This window comes from Lactuca virosa, chromosome 9 (assembly GCF_052849685.1).
Source record: "Lactuca virosa cultivar CGN04683 chromosome 9, Lactuca_virosa_CGN04683_v6, whole genome shotgun sequence".
NCBI classification, from domain to species: domain Eukaryota; kingdom Viridiplantae; phylum Streptophyta; class Magnoliopsida; order Asterales; family Asteraceae; genus Lactuca; species Lactuca virosa.
Window position 1 is genome coordinate 48863636 of NC_136434.1, and position 20780 is coordinate 48884415.

At 37.8% G+C, this 20780-nt stretch overlaps 1 protein-coding gene across 1 annotated transcript; it reads right to left on the reverse strand.

Annotated features, from left to right (window-relative positions):
- Window positions 1-1797: 1797 nt before the first annotated feature.
- LOC145139214 (uncharacterized) lies at window positions 1798-19950 on the reverse strand. Its single transcript, XM_079073122.1, has 2 exons — window positions 19500-19950; window positions 1798-1892 (listed from the first exon to the last, which is right to left on the reverse strand). The coding sequence occupies exons 1-2, from the start codon at window positions 19948-19950 to the stop codon at window positions 1798-1800; spliced, it is 546 nt and encodes a 181-aa protein (XP_078929248.1).
- Window positions 19951-20780: the final 830 nt, after the last annotated feature.

Below are 20780 nucleotides of genomic sequence, written 5' to 3' on the forward strand. Positions count from 1 at the left end.
TTTTCAATCCCTCCACTTGTGCCTCCTTGATTATATCCAATAAAGGTGAAATAACTGTCATTCTCAGGCAGACATGTGGGATCGGAGAACTTGCCGCCTTGCGGCTCACAGCATCGGCCACCACATTGGCCTTCCCGGGATGGTACAAAATCTCACAATCATACTCTTTTACTACATCAAGCCATCTCCTCTGCCGCATATTAAGGTTCTGTTGATCCATTAAATACTTCAAACTCTTGTGATAACTAAAAATGGTGCATCGAACTCCATATAAATAGTGCCTCCAAATCTAGTGGGCAAACACCACCCCCCCCCCAATTCCAAGTCATGAGTGGGGTAATTTGCCTCATGAGGCTTCAACTTCCTCGAAGCAAAAGCAATCACATGCCCCATCTGCATCAGAACAGCTCCTAATCCTAATATAGAAGCGTCACAATACACTACAAAGTCATCTGATCCCTCGGGTAGTGCCAGAATCGGGGCCTCGGATAACTTCTGCCTCAAGGTCTCAAAAGCCGACTGCTGATCAGGACCCCACCGAAAGGTCACACTTTTCTTAGTCAGACGGGTCAGAGGTACGGCGATATTGGAGAAATCCTGAATAAATCTCCGATAGTACCCCGCTAGACCCAAGAAACTCCGGATCTCAGATGCGTTCTTCGGAACCTCCCAACGCATTACCACCTCAATCTTGGCTGGATCCACCAAAATACCCTCGTGGTTGATGATGTGCGCCAAAAACTGCACCTCACGCAACCAAAAATCACATTTGGAGAATTTGGCATAAACCCTCTCCATCCTCAAGGTCTCCAACACCTCCATCAAATGCTACTCGTGCTGCTCATTGGTCTTAGAATAGACCAAAATATCATCAATGAAAACGATCACAGACTGATCCAACATTGGCTGCAAACCCGGTTCATGAGATCCATGAACGCCACTGGAGCATTGGTGAGCCCAAATGGCTCCATAACGAGTTCTGAACGTCGTCTTCGGTATATCTTCATCCATGATCCTCATCTGTTGATACCCTGACCGAAGATCAATCTTGGAAAACCATGATGCACCCTGAAGCTAATCGAACAAATCATCAATCCTCGGAAGCGGATAACGATTATTCACCGTTAACTTGTTCAGCTTCCGATAATCAATGTACATCCTGTGCGACCCATCCTTCTTTTTCATGAACAGGATCGGTGCTCCCCAGGGGGAACTGCTCGGACGAATGAATCCCCGGTCAAGCAGCTCCTGAAGCTGCATAGACAACTCCTGCATCTCAGGTGAGCTAGGCGATATGGTACCTTGGCTATCGGAGCCTCACAAGGCACTAAATCGATACCGAACTCTACTTGCCTCACGGAGGAAACTCCTCTGGAAATACATCAGGAAAATCTCGTACAATCGGTACACTGCTCAAATCTGGTGTGACCTTCACCCTTGTATCCGAAACATAAGCCAAAAACCCAGAACAACCCTGCTGAAGTGATATCCTATCCCTTGCAGCCGAACAGAGAGTTGGGCCATGCGAGACTCGCTCTCCATGAATAACCAGTTCTCCCTCACTTGGGGTTCGAACCCTCACCAATTGATGCTTGTAATCTATCATGGCACCATTGGACCCCAACCAATCCATCCCAATGATAACCTTCAATCCTCGCAAAGGAATCAGAATCAAGTCGATAGGAAACCTCTCCCCGAACATATTCAGAACACTCCTCCAAAAACTCACGCAGCGCTCACGGTGCGGTCATCCGTAATCTCCACCTCAAGTGGGGAATCCAAATTCCATGGATCATCTCAAAACTTCTTGTCGAGTGCAAGAGATACAAACGATCGGGTAGCCCCCGAATCAAAAAGAATCTGATCCGACAAACCATTGACCAAAAAGGTCCCTATATAAAATCATAACAACATAAGCATAACAATAAAATAAACAAGACATAAATAGATCACATACCAGTCACGATGTCAGGCACTGCTCGGTCCTCCTCAGTAGTCAGCTGAAAGCGCGGCTCCTCACTGCAGGAGATTCCACCTTGATCGGGTGGCCATCAGTAATCCTCATCGAGGTGGGCACAGGTGCCGCCAAAGCTCCTCCTCCTCTAACCAACTTCAGATAGTTGGCCTTCTTATGACCATTCTGGTTGTAGTGGAAACAAATCAAACCCTTCTTGGGGCAATCCCTACTCATATTGCCCAGCTGGCCACAAGCATAACATGTCGAGCCTGCTACCCGACAGGCTCCAATGTGCGGCTTACCACACTTGGCACAACGGTCACGACCCTGCTGGCCCCTGCTGGGAGGATCGGAGGTCTTAGGCTTCTTGGCCAAACCTACTATTGCATGAGCCTGCTCTGGCTTCCGCTTCGTGTGGAGCTCCAACTTAATTTCCCGTTCTCGGACCTACTCTACCATCTCATTCAGGATCTTGCACCCCGAAAAGCTCACAAAATCCCGAATGTCATCCCTCAACATGAAATGATACCGCGTCTTCTTCATATCCTCATCTACAGCATACTGCGGAATCAAAAGTGCCCTCTCCCGAAACTTGGCGGTGATCTCCGCCACAGTCTCGGTAGTTTGTTGTAAATTCTGGAATTCTCTCACTAAACGCTGCACCTCGATGGATGGTGCAAACTCCTGATCAAACCTCCTCACAAACTCTTCCCAAGACATCTCAGCCACACCTGCTGATCCCACCTTGCGAGTAACTTCCTCACACCAGTCTCGTTCTCAATCCCTCAACATACAAGATGTGAATGTTGGGTTTTGAGCATTTTAACACTCCTATGGTGTACATGAAACCCTATAAACCTTGGATCTATGTTTTCTCTATTATACATGCAAATATTAACTATTCCAAGGTTTCATCCTAACTAGCATATTATGAAGCATCTATACTACAAAGTTCTAGTTAGATGACATACCTTTTGATGTAGCTTGATGTCTTCAAGCTTTAAGAGCTTAGCCCCAATAGTGTGGAAGCCTCAAATGGAATCACAAATCACCAAAACACCTTGGAAGAATTTGAGAGAATATGTATGCACACTAAAATCGGCCCACTCTTATTTTCACACACTTGTTCCAATTTTGTGAGCCAAGGACCCCTTTATATATTATGGAGGATTAGGGTTACATCCATGTAAACCCTAATACCCATGACCTTTCATTTACATAGGATCCATGGGTTAAAAGCTCCATGGACCATCCATGAAAGCTTAGCCCAACCTAAATCAACTTGGCCCATTCCATATATATAAGAGTCCATATTTAATTAGTTCTTTTTGATCACTTAATTAATTCTAAATTAATTCTTGATCAATACTAATTAAATAATATGATTCCATATTAATATATTAGAACTTATAATATATTAATATAAATCATAAATATACTATTCTCAAAATACTATCCATATAAATTGTGTCGGTGAAGTGCAACCCAAATGGACCATGCCGGGTCGGGTCAAGTACATACCAAATATAGTTATGGACTTAGACATTAATCCAACAGTCTCCCACTTGGATAAGTCTAAAACTATTATTGAGTATGACTTCAAAACCTAACTGGTAATCGTAGCTCTTAAAGCCGCTGTCGAACTCTGACCTTGTCAATGACTTGTCCATTAGATAAGGGATCATATATTCCTCCATTCTAGATATCATATGGACTGAGACATGGATTGTAATCATTCTCTCTGTCCATTTTTTGTTTCCTGATTTTCGATTTATGATGACTGACTGATTGAACAAATCAAATCAGTCTTGGCTTGGCCAAGCACTCACATGTGTCATCGCTAAATCATCGAGGGGCCCACAGATATCACTTTTATCCCGAAGGTAAAAGGAATGGATAAACTTCGACTCATATGGCTTGTTCTACTACTTGTTGAATCATACACAAAGGCACATTTTATAACATCGAGTTACCAAATGCGTTTTCGTGCAATCAATGTATAACCAACTCATAGTAACAACTCATATCTCTAGGTTTGAAGAATATAAGATATTATCATCTCATGATCACTCGTGATAAAATCCATGAAGTGATTCAAATGAGCGCGGGTTGAATCTAATACTCAGAACTTATGAGCACTCATGAGTGTTGTAGCACCACTTTGTCCACCAACTTGGACCTCTACAAACCAACCCATGACAGTCTTGATTCATATCTACTTCCAACATATGACCGACTGTGGATGGTTTGAATAACTTAATCATTCAGGAAGAGCGACTTAGTTATTCTGGAAGTCAAAACATGCAAAGTGAAACACAAGAATAAATGAATCAAATATGGTATCAAACTCTATGAATATAAATAAACACTTTTATTTATCACCATACTAATTACTCATTATTCATTGTTTCGGTTTTATCAACTTTATATTTGAATTAAAAACACTAATTGTCCCATGCTCCAAGCATGTACACTATGTTTTTCTTAAACAATAGCTTTGCCATACACCAAGTATGCACTCTATGTTTGTCTATGATCCTTACTTTGTGAAATAAACCAATTGAACATAATTTCAATGATTCTAATTTCACACTCCCAAATCCTTATCGAAAAATGTGAGAATTTCAAATTCCTATCATTTATCGAAATCTGTTTAGATTTTAAACTTATATGCACTGACCCTCCTGTAATGAATATGTACAAAGTCACAAAGATTTGTCCACAGTCATTATAAGGTATTCCAATGGAGATCAACTCCATGGAAACTAAGTCTCATATTCAAAGTACATTGCTTTGGACATGCTTCTTGCATTAAGTTTTCTAATCTTACACAGATAACTTCCACCTATGGAGACAACTCCATATTCTCATTTTGACTATCACTTCTGAATAAGAGATGCCTCTTTTCAGAATATGTCAATATGGTCCTTCCAAAATTAGCACTATACTTCCAACTGTCCCTGAGCAACCAATCTTTGGTAAACCTCAGATTGTCCTCGACAATTGCTTAATCATTTTAGTCATATCCAATTCTAGACCTTTTCCCTTCTTAATGCCTCTGGGCATTTGGAAAAATTTAGAAATGACAAATATTATAGCACATGCAATCGATCCTGTACCCAAAGCAAATGGTACACGATTCATGATGTCTCACATAAAGACATGATTCTAGACCAGTCTTTTGCTACAATATTTTTATTTGCCATGTTTTCAAAATTTGACTATGAAGAGGGATGCCGTAATCATAATCGAATTTTGAGAACGCAATATATAGAATTTCCTTAAGTTGAACCAATCCAACATGAAATTCATATATATATTCTTGACTAAAGATGATTAAGGTCTCAATCTAAGCCTTTAGAACTGAAATGAAGTATATCCTCTCCCTTAATTATAGCAAAACAACTTTTTCAATCCCTGCACCCTCACGAATTGAAACTTTTGTTTTCTATAATTAACATTGCTAACTTGCAACACTAACAATAATTATCATGCTCCCACTAACATGATGATTATTAGCATAACACTTATGCTCCCACTAGCTTTGACATGTACTCAGAAATCAGCTGAACTTCTAGAAATCAATACTTTATTGACTTTCTTACCAAAGTTCAGATTTCTGATACGAGATGCTTTGATAAAAATTTATCAAACTCATACACCTTTCCTTAGATAGCATGCATGTGTGTCTAAACAATTTCAGAACTATGAAAAGGGATGTCGTCATCATAGTCTCAATTGTTTAGACCTTTTGCCATCTGCTTCAAATCTACTTGGTGGAAGTGTTTCCTCACCATCATTTTCATGAATCGGAGAGAAACCTTATGACCCTTAGATTTTATGGTGTATGTGTTCTTATCCATGTGAATCGTCAAAACCATAGTCACAAGACAAGGATAATGACAAATCCAAACTCATATGGACTGAATTTATGCAATCTTAACTTCTTGCCACCTGGCAGTACAGGGCCTGCCATTGCTTCCAAGTTGTTATGCAACCAATTGAGAACTTTCAGAACTCCTATGTAAAGCCAACTTTAACTGGAATGGGCACAGAATATGTCAACACGATAGGTTATAAACCTCAAGTCGTGTGCTAGTGAAGAACCTCAGGTTTTATTCTTGATTAGTTCTTGAAATTCTTTTTAGGATCTTTAAGACTCCCACTATCCTCTTGACATATAAGACTATCTTGCCAAATATTCAAGAGATAGTGCGGATTCTTTATCAAGACAAACACTTCACACAATTAGCCTTAGTTGGTCTTTGTTTTATCCAAAACATCACAACTTACCAATTTCAAATGTACAAGAGTAGGACACTTTTACTCTTACATTTGACAAGTGTTTTAAACCTTTCTTTAAGATATGTCACTCAAGTTACAATCTTGGAGTATGACTCTAAGAATTGTTTTGGAGCGAAGTATGACTCATCTTCCTGATCTAACCATTTTAACAATTCATGACTCCTCTTCTTAGTCATAAGAATGCACTAAGATGACCTTTAGAGGACTAATTGTGATATGATTTCTAAATCATTAAGATGATCACAAACATGATACTAAAGTACTCTCCCATCTTTTCAGATTTGAGAAACTTTTATCTTTCTGCCTAATTTGATTCTTCCCATTCGTTCTGCCATACATTGAGACTTTTCCAATGTTTCAGAATTATACTTAAACTTGTAAGTATAACCATATTTACTAAACTTTAGTAAATCAAATAGTCTTAACGAGCTTTGTGGTGGACATGACCAGTGCACAAGAATGTGTACTCGATCCCTTTAGTCCTTCACTTGACTCACACATCTATGTGAACAAGTAATTAGTCTTGATTTTCCAATGCTTGAAAGTTCTCATTCATCATACTATTCAACTTGCATGATTTCAAGTTTCGGTCAAATTGAAACTTGGGTGATGAGGAACTTTCCTGATTTGGTAAATTTAGACACTACCACAAATGAAAGAATCAAATCCATTTTCCAATATTGCTGTCAGTGGAATCATATAAGCAACAATTTTCCACAAACGTCATTGTAAGGATACTTCAAATAAATAAAATTAAACAATTTTCTTTTATTTTAAAACTTTGCGGAAAAACTTATCCTTACAATCCACATGGAAAATTGTTGTTATCTATTCTTTAGCAATATATCATAACTTCTTAAGCAACTGCTCAAAATTCTGATGCGATCGAAATCCACCTTCGCGATCAGAATCAGCATATACTTCCTTTAAGATTTCTCTCTATTCTTTGATTCTTAAAACATCAACATGTGACACAGTCACATCATGTAATGAGGATCTCAGAATAGAACTTAACAGAGTTAGATAATGGGCTCTACCTGATGTAGAGTCAAACTTATTGACTTTAACATCCTTAGGTAAATTTGGCAGCTTTGCAATCAACGCCCCTTCCTTTGGCAAAATAAACATATGGACCCTTTGGTAATGGGACTATCTCAGACTTAGCCTTTCTCTTTACCATTTGTTCAACCGGGTTGACTATGGTCAATCCCTTTCCATTGGGAAGAGAATGCTTTTTCTGGATTTCCAGTGTCACCATTGTCACTATCCATAAAGTTTTTGGGAAGTTGATCTTCTAATCAAATTTGCTTTACTATCGTTCCAAATCATTGCTGATTCAGCAGCACCAAGCAAATAGATATGATCATTAAGGTTCATGTCATAGTCTGTTTCATAGTAGTCCCAAAGGAACTCACTATGTGACTTAGAAACTTTCTCAAGACTTTGACACCCAACTCTCCCGGCTTGTCAATATGTGACTTCATCTCTAAGATGTGATCACACATTGACCTTGCTTGCCATTAGGGCTTGAGTGACCTTGAACTTGTGGGTTAGGGAGAATAATTAGAGGAGGTGGAGGAAGAGAAGTATGACTTCCATGAGCCAAACTCGGGAAGTCATATTCATTAGGAAAGCTTGGTTTGGGAAGATCATTGTTGTCTAAACCAGACATCAACAATGGGAGAAATTCACGTAAAGTTGATTTAAGTCCTTAATATAACACCCAATATGATATATTAAGGCTAGGACCCAACAAACTATTTTATAACTTGGAAGAGGGATGCCGTAATCCAAGCTATAAAATATTTGAAGGTAGGTGAATGACGATTCACCAATTTCCACCAAGATAAACGAAATGTATTATTAGGTTTTAACTGGTTTTGAAACTCCTACATTCTTTTGAGATTCATTGAACTTTTCAATGGCATGTTTCAATCTCGAGTGTGCCCTTCAGGTTTTGTGACTGGGATGCCGAGGATCACAAAACAAGGTGTGAAGTAACCATGCAAATATACTTGGTACCCTTAATATTTACCCCTCAATCGATGTGTCGGTTAACCACACACGCTCCAACGATACTATGATAAACATTAAGTTACCCTTTGCCTACCTTGTTAAGTCCAGGTTAGTGTGCCGGTTAACCACACACGCTCCACTAACAGCTTAAACAAAGTGCAAAGTGTAATTTCATGGATTAGCACCTTATTCACATTTTCCTAAGTAACTAAGATTGGGAATTTATAAGTGTTTAATTACTTAGTATTTATCATTATACTTATAATGAAGGGAGAATTATAGTCCTTGTCCTACCTGTTCGGCTAACGACCCTCCACCGGTCAAGGAAGCGGTGAGTGAGAGTGGACACCCATTAAACTGCCATTTTATAGGCAGTAACCTTATACCCCCCTTATAGACCGGCTTCGTGAATGAGGCCTACTAATGGTAAGACGACTTGCTCTTATACATATAATATATTAAACTTTTAATATTATAATAGTATAAGGGTGTATTTTAGACATTTAAAATACTTGGTGGTTTAATCTATTAATTAAACTAGACTTTTAATTTAATTAAACTCAAACCATATATTTATGGATTAATAATACTCTTTTAATTAAACGCTTTAATTAACTATTAATAAAGTCCATAAGAGTTAATTTGAACTATTCAACAAAACATCATAATTCCAATTATTAAACTCAAAATTAAAACCATTTAATTAATTGTTTAAGTTATGAACCCAAGAGTTTTAGAATTCAATTTTTTTTTTTCAAAAAAAACTTTTCTCAAATTCCAAAACTTGAGGGCAAGTTTTGTAATTCTTGAAAACCTTTGGATTCCATAACTTATGGAATTAATGGTGTTTTATGATGAAACTTTCCATGTTCCATAACTTAAGAACAAGTTATGGAATTCTTTAAAACATTAACACCAAATTTTGTCACTCCATAAAAACTTTGAATCAAATTTTTTTTTTTTTTAAAAAAACTTTCATATCCATAACTTATGGAAATTTCAAAAACCCTTAAGATCACAACTTTAAAAAAAACTTTTGAGCTCCAAAATTTTATGACAAAATATGTAACTCCTTCAAACATTTAGATCAAACTTTTAAAACTAATAAAATAATCATATCATTTTATCTTTTACTAAATTTGACCTAATTCAACTCATATAACAAATGATTCAAATTTTACAAATAATTCGTTTTTCACAAAACAAGTAATTATCTTAAAATTTGACAAACGTCATGTTTTTTTTTCCTTTTTTTTTCAACTTGAAAACAAAACATTTGCATCAATATAACAGAAAACAACCCATGGCTCTGATACCACTGTTGAGTTTTGAGCATTCTAACACTCCTATGGTGTACATGAAACCCTATAAACCTTGGATCTATGTTTTCTCTATTATACATGCAAATATTAACTATTCCAAGGTTTCATCCTAACTAGCATATTATGAAGCACCTATACTACAAAGTTCTAGTTAGATGACATACCTTTTGATGTAGCTTGATGTCTTCAAGCTTTAAGAGCTTAGCCCCAATAGTGTGGAAGCCTCAAATGGAATCACAAATCACCAAAACACCTTGGAAGAACTTGAGAGAATATGTATGCACACTAAAATCGGCCCACTCTTATTTTCACACACTTGTTCCAATTTTGTGAGCCAAGGACCCCTTTATATATTATGGAGGATTAGGGTTACATCCATGTAAACCCTAATACCCATGACCTTTCATTTACATAGGATCCATGGGTTAAAAGCTCCATGGACCATCCATGAAAGCTTAGCCCAACCTAAATGAACTTGGCCCATTCCATATATATAAGAGTCCATATTTAATTAGTTCTTTTTGATCACTTAATTAATTCTAAATTAATTCTTGATCAATACTAATTAAATAATATGATTCCATATTAATATATTAGAACTTATAATATATTAATATAAATCATAAATATACTATTCTCAAAATACTATCCATATAAATTGTGCCGGTGAAGTGCAACCCAAATGGACCATGCCGGGTCGGGTCAAGTACATACCAAATATAGTTATGGACTTAGACATTTATCCAACAGTGAACCCCACCTTTGCCGCCTCGGGGCAAAAGCTCGTGGGCTGGGCATTCTATATGTCTGCCACCCAGCGTCGACTAGTGATGGGATCCCTAACCCCGAAGAACTCAAGCGCTCCACACGCCTTAAACTCCCTGAACGAGGGAGCTCGGGCCCCAATCTGGCCTTCAGCAATCTCGGCTAGGAAAGACCTGAGCGGCTCCTCCATGATCTCCATGATGCCCTCCTTGACAGTACCAAAAATCATCGGGGTAGCGTCAAGGATACCACGAGTAACCTCAGCTGTGATGAGATCGTGCAACCTCTCATCAATGGGCTCTGCACCGGAGCCTGAACCTGATCCGGATCCTGAACCTGAACCTTGTGTGATCATCACCATCCTCAACTGAAAATATCACAATTAACAAAGATAAGGAATTCGAAATAGATTTCTCTTATCGGACTCCTAAGAACTATCAGGTCTGTCATTGATTCGGGTATAGGTCCTGTGTTTTCAGTAGTACGGGCCCAATACTACCTTCCACATCTACTGGTACCTTCCCCAAGGCCATACCTGATACCCCTAAATCATCCAATCACAATCATGACTCATAAATGCAACACTAACTCAGGTCCTAGACTACCCTAGGATTCTCATCCCTCACCAAACCAAAAACTCAGATTAATCATAACAGGTTGCCCTATGCATGCAAGTTATACACAAAGAGAATCACATAGACTTTCAAATAAAGCTTCTACCCTAAACCACAACCAAACAAGGAACATGAATAAGGCAGATTCCCTCATTCTAGGACTATGCAATCCTAAGCATGTACAACTTTGAAAGCATACACTTAGAAAATAATTCATGCAACTTTAACTTCCATATACACTATAGCATGGCTAAAAGGGAACACTTACTTGAGCTCGGCCGATTACGCGCATTGCATTCTTCCCTTTTTTACAAAATCGTTTTCAGGAAATAAAATTTTGGATTCTTTTTGAAAAGAAATTTGTTACCATTTCCTCAGTTTGAATCCTAACACACCCAAAAGTGTGCCTGAATCCCTCAAACCAAGGCTCTGATACCAACTTGTAACAGTCCAAATTTTACAGAAAATTTTGAGCTTTTAATTTTATAATTACCAAAAACAATGTGCCAAAAAATCCCATTACATATCCATATTGTTTTAAAATTCAGAGTACGAAAACTAAATGTGAAAACACTGGAGAATGCACGTCGCACCATCAAGTCGGGCCCTTGCCCTTATCAATAGAGGTACCTGAAACATGCAGTAAAACTGTAAGCATGAGCTTACTAAGTTTCCCAACACGCACGAATCATATAATCACATAATATCATGCACACATACATACATATAAATTTTCCATGGACTCCCTCCATGGTCTTTGTTGGAATGCCATGGGCTACCCCCATGGTCTTATATCCCTGAGCCATGGGCTCCTCCCATGGTCTTATCATGTGCCATGGGCTCCTCCGATGGTCTTCACATAACTCCACATATAGATCAAATAACCACAATTACATGATCCATTACTAATCATCTCATGCATATCAATTAATGGGTCAGCCTTGGTGCCTTCGACCCATGAGTGTGGTGAGAAGACTCACCTTAGTCAGCTGAACACGAAAGTTGCTCGCCTAACAGTCTGAAATCACACACACTGAACAATAATACATTAACCCTAAATTAGGATTATAACACAATCTAATCAAAGAGTCCAAACACCTAAGCCCAAGTCCTACCATAGTGGCCCAAAATTCTTCCCTTTGCTAATGGGCCTAAGGTCCATCATAAAACTATTAATGGGCCACATGGCCCAATAAGGCCCTACCAATACAATTATTGCCCAACTCAGAATATCAACCCACAACTCTAAATGGGACCAGGCCCAACACTTATTAAAGTCCACTACGCCTACAAGCCCACACAAAGCCAAAAATCCATCTGGAGTGCGTACGCCCTGCGTACCACTCCAGTTTGCCCAACATATTGACTATGAAGTTGTACACGCAACGTACAACTTGCTACACACGACGTACAAATAGGTTATGCACTAAACGACCATTAAGTGCTTAATACTTAAGATTTCAACGTCAAACTTCATATATGAGTATAATAAGATGTCCTGGGGCATAAAGTTGGCAACTTTATGCCCTTGCATGCCATGAATGACCCCAATAGACCATCCTTTCCATTAAGACCTCATTTAAGATTTCTAACTTATGCATGGAGTCCAAACCACCTTCAAGATGACACCTTTATGCATCTAACAAGCTCAAGGAGCTTAGATCTATCTATTCTAGTCTCTGGAGTTGCTCAACTCACAAGAGAAGGTCCAAAAGCCAAAAAGGGAATCCATAGAAAAACCCTAGCTCAATATAATGAAAGAGATGACAAGGTTATGACTTTATACCTCCAGAAGTTCCTCAAGATGATCTAGATGTAGGATCTAGAAGCTCAATGACACCCAAAGATTGATCACCACCTTCCCCTTCTTGAATGCTCTCTAAAATGGCCACCAACACACTTTCTAAGCTTAAGAATCACACTCACAAGGAAATCTAAGGTTAAGGGACGATATGAGGCTATAGAGGTTGGTTAGGGTTTTGTCCCAATGACTTAAGGATGCTTAAATAGGTGTCAAGTCCGGAAATTAGGGTTTTGACCATCAGTCATGTACGCCCCGCGTACCCCTTGGTACGCCCAGCATACATGCCAACCCTCCGCGATCATCCATCCTTAGTACGCTAAGTGTACTCCTGGAGTACGGAAAACGTACGAAGGGACCATTATGCAATAATTTTTATTTCAAGGGTATAAAGTGTAATTACCTGATTTTGAGTGTTACACTTCTAATGTGTGTCACGCTAGACTAAGACATGTTAATTTTGACACATTAAGATGGTTAATCAAATTTGAACACACACATTTAAGTCAAAATATGGATGCAACACATGTGTTGAATCAAATTCAACATGTCAATCATTCAAGTTTGTTCACAAGACACCTAAACCTCTTGGATTAATTCATTCAAATGTGTGTGATATGAAGTCGAATCCATCTAAATGTGGAAATAAGTACTTGATCACTTTTATTGATGATTGCACTAAACTATGTTATGTCAATTTACTTAAAAGTAATGATAGACAAGTTCAAAGTGTATAAAAGTGAAGTTCAAAATCAATTCAACAAAAAGATTTAAGTACTAAGAAGTGATTGTGGAGGTGAATATGTATATCACAATTTAAAGAATTTTTTGCAAATCATGGTATAAGACATGAGATTATTGCATCTTATTCATCACAATAAAACGTGGTATCACAGAAAGAAAAAATTGAATCTTAAAAGATATGTCATGTTGATAAGTTATGGTTTCCTCGGTCAATGTGGGGGTAGCTATCTTGTAAGCTAATTACCTTTTAAATAAGGTCACCGAAAGAAAACGAATAAAACACCATACGAGTTATGATCGGGTATAAAACCATCTAACAAATACATTTGAATGTGGGGGTGTCTCGCAAAGGGTGATATACCTAACCTAAAGGTTGTAAGGATTGGACACTAGATATAAAAGACAAGTTCTCCAAAACAATTAGGCACAAAGAATCCTCTCATGAAGAAGAAATGGAGGAAGAAATAGATCATGATGGAGTAAAATGGGACAAGTGAGAAATAATTTAGAGATGATTTATGCATGTTTATGGTTGAATGAGAGCCTCAAACTTTCAAAAAGGAATTCATTTCCTCTAAAAGATCCCAATGGAAAAAGGCAATTAAAAGTGAAATGGATTCTATCTTCCCAAATCACACATGAGAGCTAGTGGATATACATCTAGTATGTAAACCACTAGGCTATAAATGGATTTTCAAGAGGAAAATAAAAGCAGGTTGATCCAAAGAATATGAGAATCGGTTAGAACATAATCATCCATGATTTCTATAGAAATATGCACAAATTTCTTGTTTGGAAATTTAGAATCAAATGATATTTTTATACTCTAAAATGTTACTTCCATTAAATCCAATAATATTGGTTGGAGTTCATCAAAATAAGATAAAGTTTTTGATGAATATTAAGATATTCAACATGAAGTTGAAAGGACTATGAATGCGCATATGAGTATTCTAAATTTGGAATCATATAATCGTTTCTTAGAAGATCATACTGGATTAAGTTGTAAAAACTAATAATGGTTCTATCATTTAAACTATTGAGTTTGAGAAAAATCACTGCAATTTAGTGGGTTTCCAAATGAGAAGTAAGAGTTGATTACATATTTGAAATATATGTTTGAATTACAAGCATAAGAATATCTTGATTAATTTCATTTGTATGCTCGTATAATTATATGTGGTTGTAACTTCTCGAAATTTGGAAGTATGTCATTCTGATATGAAACTAAAACTTCTAAACATAGTTTTAGAAGTATAAATCTACATGGAACTACCAAACAGTTATCTTGCCCGAGGGAAAGCAACAAAATGTGTGAGTAGTAAAGTCATTATATGACTTAAAGCAAGTTTTGGAACAATGGTGTCAAAATTTTGACTATGTCATTTCAACATTAATGAATGTGTTGAAATCGATCCATTTAAATGACACTCAAAATGTTGTTCCATTTTGTGACATATTTAGGATCCTTGAGATAGGATGCCTTAATAATTTTACATGTAGATGGTTAAAGCAAGAAATTGCATTGAAAAATACGATATTTGTAAGGAGACTCATGTATGGTATATTCATAATTACATCTGACCAATGTTATTGTGAATTCACAACTACATGTAGTGCATATGCTTATCGTATTATGTTGACACAATTATGCATATTCAGTAGTGGTAACTATGGTGTAGTAATAACCATATTGATAATGGTCAACATTTGTTGGAAAATATAGAAGAGCAAGTTAACAAGTTTATCCAAGGTTGGACAATAAACTAAAGGGATTTGTAAGTTCTTGGGAGACATCCCATGATGAGCCAATAACTTCTATATATGTACATGATGATGTAAATAATGGTGAGTCTAGACATATTTTTCAAATACAAAACACCATTCAACAAAGACTCTCAAGATGACTACATAAAGTCAAAATAATATTGCGGATCCGCTAACGAAATGCTTGGAATGAGAGGTCGTTATGAGGAATGGGACTAAAACCCATAGATCAATAAGTTATTGCGAAGGAAACCCCAACCTAATTGAGTGGAGATCCCAAGATCTAGGTTCAATGGGGAAACCTACTTGCATACAACATTTGTGAATCATTGTGGGGGTTAACCGCAACCCTTTCCTAAAACAAACAGTGATGCAGGTTAAGCTTATAGTCGTGGATGATAAAATGGAAATCATCACGAATTAGCTTTTAATGATTATTATAGAATCACCTATGTGAGAGAGAAGTGGGGTCGCTTCAAAAGGAATTGTATGGGCACATTCCTAAGAGCTCTTACAGAACCAAGCAAGTGTCTAAGACCATAACGGACACATCAATGCGAATCTAACTAGGTCGGGAAAATCATGTGAGACACATATTGATTATTTACACAAACGGCAGAATAGTTCAAGGACATCAAGTCTACTGGTTATCTAGAAAAATAAATATGTATCTTAGTGGAAGTTTCAAAGGGTAACACCTACCTATCCTATGCATGATTCAACTGTTAGATTTTATCAGAGTAACTTGAAAATGTTTGATGAAGTTCAATTCATGTGGGGGATTGTTGGAAAAATAATTGGTGAATTGAAACTAATCACCAAAGTTGAGGGGTTGAATGGTGTATAATCAAAAATTGATGTTCAATTTCCGATTACAACTAGTGATTAAGAACAGTATTAAATATAATATCGGTTACAAATTATGTTTTAATGACAATTTAATTGTTTGTTGGTTATGCTTTGTAGTATAAATACAACCATTCCACAACCATTTGAAACATACCAAGAATGCAACCAAAATCACTTCTTCTTCATTTTTGTATTATTCATTTTCTTGTTATATCGAAGGTAAAATTTAGGCCTATTGAGGGTTCGGGTGGTCTAGAAGAACCACTTCAAACTGTTGTATCATGGGAAACAAACACCCGGTAATGGGCGAATTTGTTTTAAGGACAATGTGTTAAACACATGCCTCCGTTTTTTCTGTTTTCTTGTTTGTTTTTGTACATTACCGTAATATTATTCCTACAATAAAATAATAAGATTTTAGTGTCTAGCGACATATGTTTATTAGAAGGACCAATTGCATCAATCAGGTGAAACTGAGGTTTGACTAGAGAGTTAACCAACATAATAACTTGGAATAAGTTTGTGAGGAATGGGATGGGGAGGGATCATTTTGGAAGCTATTAGAAGTTCCTGTAACATCTAGTTTCAAGATGTTTCTAATTTCAGGATGACGGACCATAATTTGATCAAGTAAAGATCTTGGGCTTCAGGGGAATAAATTGTAGACCTTATTGGATGTTGATAATGTTGGTTACGTGATTTAACCCTTTGAAATGTGTTTTGGAGCCAAATGATAGAATGGGAAAAAGTGATATTTAGATTCTTTGCATGTATTAATGATTTAAGTTTAGTATTCATTAAGTAATGTAATTAGAATTATGAGTCTTTTTAATACCTTCGCGTGCATACAAACATCACTGAAAACGAATTTGAAACGAAGAAGTTATGATTGTTTAAAGTCGGAAAGGAATAATCAAAAGTCTGTCACCACGTCATGGTGATAAGGCCTCCATGGTGCGGTAGCTGTGCAGTCCAACCCCATAAATTTAAGGTTTTCACCGTATTTAAAGGAATGGTTTCGTGTTTTAGGTCATTTTCCCAACCTCATTTTCATCACTTTGAGCCTCTCCTCTCTCCTCTCATCTATTTTGTGTGATTTTTGTGACTTTTCTCAGCCAACCCCAAGCCCATAAATTTAGGATTTTCACCGTATTTAAAGGAATGGTTCGATAACTTGGTTCTTTGTGGTGAATCACAGCAACAATGTGATCATATTTTGGGTTTAGTTGTAACGCCTGGTTCCTGGTATGCTTTTAACTCATTTATTTATTCATTTTGGAAGGGTAACTCGACGACTTGGTGGCCCTAGCTCGTCGAGTAGAGGGCAGATTATGCGCGGGGTTTGAGCTATCTACTCGACGAGTCAAGAGCCCTCGACTCGACGAGTAGATTGGCCAGAATGAAACCCTAATTTTGGGGTTTTGCACCCTATTTAAGCTCCTTAACCCCCACCCCTTGGCCTCATTTCCATCCTCCTTGTCCCAAACCCTAATCCACGAAACCCTAGAGCTTTATTTGAGAGTGTGAGCCATTTTGATTGATCTTTGTGTGCTTTTGAAGCTTGTGGAAGAAGAAGAAGATAGAGGGCTCAAGAGGGAAAGAGTAGATCCAGAAACTACACTCCATTTGCTACATTTTCTGGTAATCAAGTTTCTATCTTGGCTATTGGTTCATTAGATCTATTTATGTCCTCTTTATGTGGGTTTTTGGTCCAAGAATGATAGATTTTGGAGAATGATCGACCCAAGTAGGTATTCTTCCAGATCTAGGACCTATAGGGACTGTTATGACATAAAGGTGCAAACTTTATGCCATTGGAGCCCCCATACAAGCCATAGAGTGTCATGTTGGCCTTTTTAGCTCTAAAAGGTCATGCATGTGGGGAAAGGTGGGAACTTTACGTGTCTGAGTAGTGTTAGGGTTTAGATATGAGGTTGTAAGCTTTAGTTTGGTGTATAGATGGTTTAGGGACCAAGTGCTAGGTCCCAATGAATTAGGGTTTGAGTTAAACCCTTTAAGAAGTGGTATTAATGGGTAAAGTCAGAAACTTTACCCTTAAAATGACATTTTCAGGGTTTATGTGAAGTATGAAGCTTGGATCTGAAGTGTAGGGGCTTAAGACATTAAGATATCCCAAACAGACAGGGGAACTCGGCGAGTCCAGAAAGGGACTCAACGAGTTGAAATCAGGTTGTCCCGATTCTATACCAGGTAGAACTCGGCGAGTCTATGAAGGGACTTGACGAGTTGACTCGGTTGACCTCGAGTCTGAGTAGTATAGGAACTCGTCGAGTTAGGAGGTAACTCGACGAGTTGAGTCGGCTGGGAGTTGACCTTGACTTTGACTTTAACCAGGATGTTGACTTTGACCAGAGGTAAAATGGTCATTTTACCCTAAGAAGGATTATCGGATTTTTGATTAAGTGTTATTGTGAAATTGATAGCCGGGGAGTCGTTGGAGCAGCCGTCAGAGATTCCTCACACGAGATTTCACAGCTAGCATTCGAGGTGAGTTTGCTCCAGTAGGAACGGGTCTAAGGCACCAAGGCCGGCCCGTTTAGTTAGTAATAGTTCCGGACTACGGTCCGATAACGGGCGGGGCCCGATGTAGGTTTATATGTTTTTTCGGATTCCGATCCGATGTCGGGGTGGTCCCGAGGAATGCTTGTATGCTTGATGTCTTTGTGATTTTTGCATGTGTTTGCATTATATGTTACCGGACTTCGGTCCAATGTCGGGGCGGTCCCGAGGAATGTTAGTATGTTATCGGATTACGGCACGATGCCGGGCGGGGCCCGAGGAATGTTTAAGTGTTAATGTTACATGCTTAGGTTTATGTGTATTATTATTTATGCTCACATGTATTCCGAGATGTGCTTGATGTCGGGCGAGACCCGATGCCGAATAGGGTTCGATGTCGGCCGGGGCCCGATGGGAGAAAGCCGATGCCGAGCTTGACTCGGTGTAGCAGGGGCGGGGCCCAAGATATGTTTATGTGATATGTGTATGGTATGTGGTAGTAGGGGAGACTCACTAAGCTTCGTTCTTATAGTTTTCAGTTTTGGTTTCAGGTACTTCCGCTAGTAAGGGGAAGAGCTCGGGATGACTGCATGACACACACCACAACTTTTAGCCTGGGAGGAATTTACTCTGATTTTTGACATGTGATTTTGATACATTGACAGATATTATGACATTTTTGAGATATATGGTTGTGACTTTTATGTGATGGATAATATTGATGGTTTTTATTACTGATTTAAAACGAAAATTTTGAACTATAATTTTGGGATGTTTCATTAGTCCATTGAGAAAATAAGTGACAAAGGTGTGTTCCGTAACTTGGTTACCGATATTACCTAGCAAATGGATGGTGACCTTCATCTTCTCATAGAACTCATTGATCGATAGATCTCCCATGGTCATTTGTTGAAGTTTGTTTTCAAGCTCCATGATGCGAGCATCCTTGTTGTTATGGAATAGAGCTTCAATATCAAGCCATAGCGAGTGAGCGGTGGAGCTAGGTTTGGTCACCATGTTAATGAGATATTGAGTTAGGGTTCCATATATCCACATCTTGACAAGAGAATCAAGGGTGGACCATTCTTCATCTTTGTCTCCCTTTGGTTTTGATGTCCCATCGAGATGACCATGCACACCAAACCCAGTACAGTAGGTTTGGAACAACTCCCTCCACAAATCATAATTAAGTTGATTCAAGTCGAGAATGAGTGAAAGGAAGGCTTTGATTTTGGTAATGGCGTATGGCTTCATGTTTCCACCATTAGGTTTAGATGATTCACCAGTCATGATGGAGAAGAAGAATAGTGATTGACGGTAGCAATAGATCGAGAGAAGGGCATCGGTGGCAAAAATAGGTCGACACAGTGGGTGTCAAGATATTGGGAAGAGAAATCGATAGGAACCCTTTACAACTTTGATACCATATTGTAGTTATAATATTTTCCAGTAAAACATAATTTCATTCCTTAAACATATATATACATATTACATGCATACAAGGGGTGTAACCTAAGAGGCTTACAACAAATACAATACATCGGCAATCTAGAATATGGCTAAATACATAATACAAAGTTACAAACTAATAGTAATACCCAAATTATACAAAATTTTCTGCATTAAAAATCAATAGACAAACACATACAATGAAACTGAAAAGGGTATCAAACTATCAAGAGAAAAACACATACAATGTAGATTAAAATCCACTAATTATAACAAAATGGCTAAAATACCCTTGATTACATCCAAAAATACTTTAAAGAGGCTAAAGAAAAAAAAATTAAAAAAGAAAAGGTAAGGACTAAGGATTGTTAAGTCTTCTCTTCTTATAAGTAGCTTTGAAGCAAGCTTGCCTAAGCTTCTTTGTTCTTTCTGTCAATTCCATACCTGGCAATTTCTCCATCATCTTCTTGTGCCCTTCTAACGTCTCTATCTCCTCCTTTAATCCCAACTCCTAGTTTTTAAAGGTAGATGCAATATATTTTTCATGTGAGTTCACAAAATTTACAATTAATTAAGTTTATATAAATATAAATCAGGAAATTGTAGTAAATCAATTGATTTGATGTGGCATATGCCTAGGGCCTATGTTTATGTTATAAAGAAACTAATAA

Excerpts from the sequence above, each read along its gene's own strand:
- LOC145139214 (XM_079073122.1), bottom strand. The coding sequence starts at position 19,950 with ATGACTGGTGAATCATCTAAACCTAATGGTGGAAACATGAAGCCATAC. Across the intron at positions 1,893-19,499 it reads GGTCACCATCCATTTGCTAG|GGACCTTTTTGGTCAATGGT; the intron begins GTAATATCGGTA and ends GATTTTATATAG.